The 8,048-nt window shown below is 35.7% G+C and overlaps 1 protein-coding gene and 1 non-coding gene across 2 annotated transcripts in view; one reads left to right on the forward strand and one right to left on the reverse strand.

The window, feature by feature from the left end:
• Positions 1 to 2,820, reverse strand: part of LOC104822705 (proteasome activator subunit 4) — a 10,846-nt gene extending 8,026 nt beyond the window's left edge. Inside the window, exons 1-9 of the mRNA XM_019203568.1 lie at positions 2,660 to 2,820; positions 1,938 to 2,040; positions 1,705 to 1,817; positions 1,400 to 1,522; positions 1,060 to 1,161; positions 799 to 964; positions 449 to 565; positions 287 to 354; positions 81 to 182 (exon numbers count right to left, since the gene is read on the reverse strand). Of these exons, the coding sequence (XP_019059113.1) occupies positions 81 to 182; positions 287 to 354; positions 449 to 565; positions 799 to 964; positions 1,060 to 1,161; positions 1,400 to 1,522; positions 1,705 to 1,817; positions 1,938 to 2,040; positions 2,660 to 2,820 (1,055 nt within the window). The remainder of the gene's footprint in view (positions 1 to 80; positions 183 to 286; positions 355 to 448; positions 566 to 798; positions 965 to 1,059; positions 1,162 to 1,399; positions 1,523 to 1,704; positions 1,818 to 1,937; positions 2,041 to 2,659) is intronic.
• A 918-nt stretch (positions 2,821 to 3,738) lies between these two features.
• On the forward strand, positions 3,739 to 3,810 carry TRNAD-GUC. Its single transcript has one exon. It is a non-coding gene; the product is annotated as a tRNA-Asp (tRNA).
• The last annotated feature ends 4,238 nt before the right edge of the window (positions 3,811 to 8,048 follow it).

Below are 8,048 nucleotides of genomic sequence, written 5' to 3' on the forward strand. Positions count from 1 at the left end.
GGGAAAGAATCTTAACAAAAGACTACAAATACAATAGAGGTAATATTTTATAACAGATTGTGACACTGTTATTTTCTTACTGCTGCTCACGCTGTAGACGTTGTTGGAATGCAATCGCCAAGTGAAGTAAAAATCGTTCCAACGAATAAGTCCACCGGCCGCCGTTAGAAGGATGATAATATCTACAGCATTTAAATTATCAGGAATCATTAAGCAGAATGGCCATGAACTTGAATTTGGAAAACAAAATCAAAGAAAAAATAGTCATAAGTGAAAGAAAACACACTGCTCTAGAAGGTTGACCAATTTCTTAAACTGCTCTTGTGCCGAACTTCCTGGTTTCAGAAGGTATACCTAAAACAGAAGTTGAAAAGAATACCACAAAAGGGTATTATTAGCCAGAGATAGCAGAAGAATGCAGAGATTTGCAAATCTAAGGTCATCTTACAATAGATTTCGCAATTGATTTTGCTGGGTTTGCAGTCCTGTTAGAGAATAAGAATCGTGTATTTCTGGGAACATCAACTGAGAAAGGATACGATCCATTTCCACTTGCAACAGGAACCTAAAACACCACATGAATTACATGTAAGATCACTGCAGTTTTGAAGGTAGATAAGTAAATATGTCCAGCTGCTTTGGAGGCCCACTAATTCAGTTTACTTCAGTTATTTCTGAGCATTTAGTAAGAACAAGCAAAAATATTTCCTCAAACTAAATTTTATAAGAAAGTTCTACAGTGTCGGGAGCAGAACTCATCAGACTAACCACTAACAACAACTGAAGAACTTCACTCACCTCAAACATATTCAAGAACCTACTGAAAAGCGTAGGCAAGAAACGCTCCCAATTAACAAAGTGGTAGGTTTTTATCACACGGGCTAACACAGCCGTCCATTGGCTATTCCAGAATTGACAATTCGGTATTGTATCCCAGAGTTCTAGACAGTTGCTGATCCATTCCCTACGATGTCAACAGAAGAGATAAAGGAGTTCAGTTTTATAAAGAATAGGAGAAAACCGAAACATCAGTTATACCTAAACATATTCTGCCCTTACTCAGAGAAGAAATCCTGGTTCTCAGGGTTGGTAGGAAGGAACAATCTCACAAAGCCAGACCCCTCGAACGATGAATTGTGCCATGGATTTTCCAGAAGAGACCTACAAATAGATAGAAGAATGTCTTCAAAGCGAGCAGCGCAACTGTAATTTTATTTGGACTCTAATTGCAGCCAAGAATCCAGCTAAACATATTATCATTTGAGCAGACAAAGTGAATGAATTTCCCTTCCTTCTTCCAAATTATCACTAAGCCGAAACAAAAACTGTGTATAAATGCAGTGCCTTCCCATTCAGAAACACTAGATGGATTCAAACATCTCAAATGTAAACAACATACCTAAACTCGGACCATATTTCAGATGCAGCACCTTGCGGGAAAAACCTCCTACAGGATCGAACAAGAGAAGTAACAGTCTCGAAGTGTCGTTGTCTCAGCCTCCATCCCTCAGGGCCAGTGCTTCTATAAAAGAGAAAATTTTCAAAACAGTAGAACTTGAAGCAAAACCAAGATAACGGACATGAACTACAAAGAAGGTCAGTGCATTGACCTTTTGTCCAAAAGTCCACGAAAATTAAAACCTCTAGTCGTTTCTGAAAAAGAGGACCCACCTATCTATATTCGAAACACAAAAGAGGACTCACCTGCTAAAGTGTGTATGGATCAAAGTATCATACAAGGGCCTCCACTGAACTTTCAAAGTCAGCTTCTTACGATACTTGTTCAGCAATCTGACTAGGGCATTACCCCATCTAACCTATTCACCAGAGCCAAAATCATTCCCAAGGTAAGCGACAAAAGTATGAAAAACAAAAGGGTCTCAAAAGAAAATGAGAGCAAGAAACTAGAGTGTGTTCGTGGTATTCAATCCCCCAACCTGCGCATACAGCTTGTTCTGCGATGAATGAAACAGTTGGAACCCAATTTCCACAAGTTCACTAACATCGTCCACAGATAATTCACTTTTGGCTCTGACAAAGCTGAAATAAATAAAAATGTTGTCAGACTCTGGATCACGTAGTCCACAACCCAGTGCAGCATACTGTGACCTGAGTATACTGTACACCAGCTCATAACCAACTGAAGAATTTTATTGCAATACAGCGAAAATTACAGGAGGCAATTCATTTCATTTTCAGCAATAACCTCTAGAATAATCTAATGATTTTCGTGTAAATAGCCATCCCACAAATAATACAACATTAAAATAGAATACTCCATAGGTGTCTACGAGGTGAACAGGAAGAAAATCTAAGCACAGAAAGAGGAACAAGAAGATCCAAGAATTCTGGAATCTAGCCATATCCCTAATTGTGAACAAGGATAAGAACAAGAGACAACCAAGATCATAAAGAGGCAAACAAAAAGAACCCCAAAAACCCTGAAACCAATTTCAGTAGACTAAGGCGAGTCCGAGAGCTCGCAGAAAACAGCTCTCTATGTCATTACCGAACTAGTTCGAATTCCAAGAACAACCTAACAATTCGACAACAACACCCCAGAAAGAACACGAGGAAAAGACAGCCAACGGTTTCAACACGTCAGTGTTGTCTGAATCGGACAACGGAGACTAAAATCAGGGCAAGAATCGGAACTCACAGATCGATGACGGAGATCCATTTGAGAGTAGCGTAAACGGACTCGGAATCATCGGCTCGGTACAATTCCTTGACGCATCTCACGACCCGAGCGAACGATTCCTTCTCCTTCTTCGTCTCCACCGCCACAGGCGGCGGCAACCACCCGTTATACAGATGCATCTAACTATTCTTCTTCTCTTTCGTTCTTCTTCGTCTTCGTCTACTCTTTCGCCCTCTACCCGATTTTCTGCAGAGATTTTCTGTGACGGTGAATATATATAGCTGCTTTTCTTTTTCCTCTGGTTTTCTTTCCAAGCAAGAAAAATCGCAGGGAGAAAAATATCAAAAAAACACAATAGTGTGAAACAAACTGGCATTTTGTTTTATTTAAAAAAACCATTTTTGTCTGACTTTGCCGTTGACTGGTTAATGGGTTGATGGAGAGACACCACTTCAGACACAGGCTTCTAGCTTAGTCCTGTTTTATTGTTTATTACAACCTAACTCCTTTGCAAACTTAGTTAAATTCGATTTAGCCCCATACTTCTGAAAACTACAGTTTAGTCCTCTTCTACTGTTAACCCCAAACGATTCCCGTTTCTCTGTCACGTGATACAAAGATGTTTATTGCAGACGACTTGAGAGATGACACGAAACTTCTAAAGAGAGATGTATAAAATGTTTTGGGACACATCTTTTTAATTAGATCCACATGTTGTGAGTGGATTCATACTAACGGTATGGATGTAAAACCTAATTTATATAAACATTAGTTTTATTTTATGGGTTTTCCGTAAAAAAAATATTTATATTATATATATATTCGATCATATTCTCTCTTTTTTTTTTCTACATCAGCCAGCCAATACATATGTATGTATGGAAAGGGTACATGAAATGAGTTGTAAGTTGGGTTAGGTAATAAAAGCAAATGAGACAGCATTAATGAAGAAGGTGAAGAGGACGTGAGGGGGCTGATGACGACATCCAAATATGTGGCTTCTGTCTGTGTGTTTGTCCCTCTGAGATTCCTTTTGATTTCCTTTCATTTCGTGTTCCTCTGTTTCTGAGTTTTAAAATTTGGCTACAAATCAACAAGTCGTTGTAGTATAGTGGTGAGTATTCCCGCCTGTCACGCGGGTGACCCGGGTTCGATCCCCGGCAACGGCGTTCATTTTCAAATTATTGTTTTCATTTTTTTTCTAAATTTAAAAAGTGAATGGGCCGAAGGCCCTTAAAATCGTAGTGTTTCGTATGGTACCCATGAATCTAACAAGTGGGCCATACTCTGACCCATTTTTTACTGAACATTTGCTCGAGTTTTTCACCCTCATTTTGTCAAATATCCACACACCCAGTAACTCTTTTTTACACGTTCTAAAATTTTATTTACCATATTTCATTCATTTTTTATGCAGAAAAAACGAAATGAATTATGCATTTTTTACCTTCGTATTTCAGACACGAACAAACGCAGTAAGTTTACTTGTGAAAAAGGCGTGAACCCAAACACACTTGGAAAAAAACATACCCAAAAATCGAGTGATGTTATGCTGAGTGTTGTGTGATATGCATGTGTATTGGTGGTCCTACTAGGTAACCACATCATGGAGAAATGCACGTGGTTTAGGGTAACTAAAAACGACAAGAAGTTACACCCGTCGTCTGCTGAACGGATGCATGTTCTCTCTCGATCGTGTACGATACCTCCAGATTATGCGAGGTGGAGTCCACAGGTACAGAAAGAAGGCAGGAGGAACTAAAACGACACGTCGTTGTTAGACCGGCCGGTTGGTCCAGTAAAAGAGGCAAACAGTAAATACTTGTTTTTTTTTTTTTACCTGCAGAGCGGCGTGGGCCCATTTGAGCTCACATTTTAGGGTCCATTTCATAAATTCCTCGATAATAATTTTCGTAGGGTTGGGAGAATGGAGCAGTAGAATTAAATACTTTCTTTTTACGTGTAAATGAACTATTTATAAAGTTATATTTCTAAAATTCGAATGAAAAAACTCAGCATAATTTCATCATATATATAATAGAGAGAGAGAGAGAGAGATTGGTAGCTTATTTTAGAAATTTAGATTAATAAAAATAATAAAAAAATTATTTATACTAAATCATATAAAATTAATGAAAATAAGTATTCATTTTATATATGTCCTGCAATTAAACCCATATAACGTATTCTATTTTATATTGTATCATTTGTGTTTTCGATAATAAATTTTCAAATATATCATCTTTATATATATATATATAATGTGGGAACTCGTTGTATCTCTCAACGCAGAGACATATCGCACATGCACGTTTTCATTTAATTACATAAAAAGTCGCATCGGATTTATCAAATGAATCACGGGAAAACAGGTCAAACTAATACAAAAGGGGAAAAAAAGGTGAGAGTTGACCCATGCAAAAAAAAAAAGAGTGTCAGATTTGCTCTGAAAGAAAATATTATTCATAATTTAATAACACCATACTATTATTATTATTATTATTACTAACAAATACATTTATAACTATTATTCACCAACTCTTCGCTGAACAGAATATTAAAGATAAGGTAGTGATGAAACCATATATTATATTTCATTTGAAAAAATATAAAAATAGAATAATATGTATGTCTAAATTTATTCTATGTATTAAAAGAAAGTAACGAGAGGGAAAATAAAAGTAATGGGAGAATATAAAGGTATCTAAATATATGTGTGTCACCGACACTTGCAAAAAACGATATATGATTTTTGGGGGTTTTATTTAATAAATGTAACATACACACACATATATATATAATACGTAAGCAGATATATAAGGAATTAAAAAAAAAAAAAATTGGTGGAGCGAAAACGACCAATAACTGCGGAATTTTTGGGGCTTTGGTCTCGTAGATACATTATTATGGCAGTCTCTGCGATTGAGAAAGTGACCTTTCCTTACAACCCTTTTTTTTAATTTGTATTTCTTTTATTTCTCCTTCCTGTATTATTATTAGTTTGTTTATTCAATTTAATGTATTTTTATTACGTAATTCTATCATTCTTCTTTTTTTATTTCTTTTTCTTTTTGGACTGCAAAATGGAGATTTTCATCTTCTTCTTTGTCCATAATACTGTCAAGTTGCTCTCAGCCGGGATTCGCTTCCTTGCACCCAAATCTCCTCACTTATTTTTTTGTTAAAATGCATCTATGTATAATATATATGGCAATATATTATATCTTTACTCTTTAAATTTATATTTTAATCTATCTATCTATATAATCTCCATGCATTTCTACATCTATACAATACATGTGCATGTTTACACAATCACACATTTATACACAATCATTTATTCATATATATAGAAAACAACAGCAATAATAATAATAATAATAAATGTAAATAGTTAATGATATATAGTCATTTTTTAATATAAAAAAACATTAAATTATTATTTATTTATTTTTTTGATAACAACATTAAATTATTTTCACTCGAATTTTTGTCGGGGCGCCATTGAAGACTGAAGCGAGAGGAAATGTCAAATGATGAAGTGATGATGCATTTCATGGGCATTGGAAACACGGTGAAAAAAAAAATCGAGATTAAAAAAACAAAGTTAAATAAAATGATTTTACAATGATTTTTTTTTCTGCATTTAATTTGTTCTATATTGTTGTTAGTGGGGGACATGGTAATGTTCTATCCGACGGGACCAGTCGCAGTTAATGCTGGACCAGAGCAGTGCCAATTTGTAATCTACGTACAGAAAATGGTGGTAGAAAAACGAACCAAATAAACCTAATTAATTACATAATCATAATCTAGCAAATATATTTTAAATATAATGATTATATGAACTTGATTTTTTATTTATTTTCAGAGGGTAATTTCTTTTTGAAAAAGAAACTCTGAGGCATGCAGAAGGTTACGGTTATTGTAGATTGCCGTCCATGTGTCAGTGCATGCGGTTTCTGAAAAAAAAAACACATTCAATAAATCATTTTAACTGTTTTGTAATAAATATTTTATTAAATGTCAGGATTGTTTTGTGCAATTTCCACATAAAAAAAAAATTCACATGGCATCTTTAAATATGGTAGACTATTCATGCTAAAAACACAAAATGCTTTTTTTTAATAAAAAACTATATATGATTCTCATCTAAATAATTATATTGATAAGTAAAAATTGCCACGTATATAAAACAATGATAAAAATAATAATCTGCACTCAGACGCATATCTATTTGGGAAAATCTAAAAGCATGCATTCTCTCTATAAATTATATATATTAGTTAATGTTAGTGCAATTATTTGCATATGTGTTGTTTGGTTGTTAAGTGGTTATTGCAGGTTCAACAGACTTGAGAGATTTCAGGAGAGATTTCAGGAGAAGAATCCGGCGAGATAGAACTCACGCAAATCTGAGGTACAACTGACGAGTTTGAGATAAAGTCAAAGACTAAGAGATTGAGATGGACTCAATGTCAACCACTTGGAGAGATTTTAGGAAAAGCAATCTGAAGAGATAGAGCTACGAAGTTAAGCCACGAAGTTTGGAATTGACTTGAAGAGATAAAGATAGAATCAAAGCCAAGAAGATTTGAGGAGATTTGAGATAAAGATAAGATCTTGGAGATAAGGTCAAAGGCTGAAGAGATAGAGTCAAACAAGAGATAAAGATGAGATCTTGAAGATAAAGATGAAATCAAAGAAAATCAAGGAGGAGTCTATCAAATCAATTCGTGGAGATCTAAGGCGAACTGGAGGAGCCTATATAAAGGAGAGAGCAAGTGCATATCAGTTCTCACGGAGAGCAAAGCATATTTGACTAAAAGAGAGTCTTTTTGTTAGTGAGTGAGCACTCACTTTTGAGTGAGTGTGGGTTTGAGAGAGAGACCGATTGGGCAAATCTCTTTTCTCTGGTGAGTGTTTGGGCGTGGATCTGAGGGGGAGACCTAATGGAAAAATCTCTATTCCTTTGGTGAGCGTTTGGGTTGGGTAAGGTTTTTAATCGGTAGAATTCATTGTGAGAGTGAGTTGAAACTCAAGGGGAGTTTCATCTGGGTGTTGAGTAGCTCTAACAAAAAGTGAGTTGTACTTGACAGTTTTCTCAAGTGAATAGAACTGGTTAGTTTTTCCGTTTTACTCTTTGAGGGTCCAAACTTCTTCAATTGGTATCAGAGCTGGTCACCGATCGTAGGAACGTGTCCTCTCATATCGGTGTAAGTGTGGAAGACACAACATGGACTCGATCAAAGGGTTTCACGCTCTTGGGACGTACACAATTCTTGATTCGGAGAATTATAGCTTTTGGAAAGTAAAGACAATGAATCTCATCAAAGGGATTGATGAAGATGCTTGGAGTTCGGTGGAAGAAGGATGGAGTGCTCCAACTCACGTGGTTGATGGGAAG

Source organism: Tarenaya hassleriana, unplaced genomic scaffold (assembly GCF_000463585.1).
Source record: "Tarenaya hassleriana unplaced genomic scaffold, ASM46358v1 Cleome37, whole genome shotgun sequence".
Classification (NCBI taxonomy): domain Eukaryota; kingdom Viridiplantae; phylum Streptophyta; class Magnoliopsida; order Brassicales; family Cleomaceae; genus Tarenaya; species Tarenaya hassleriana.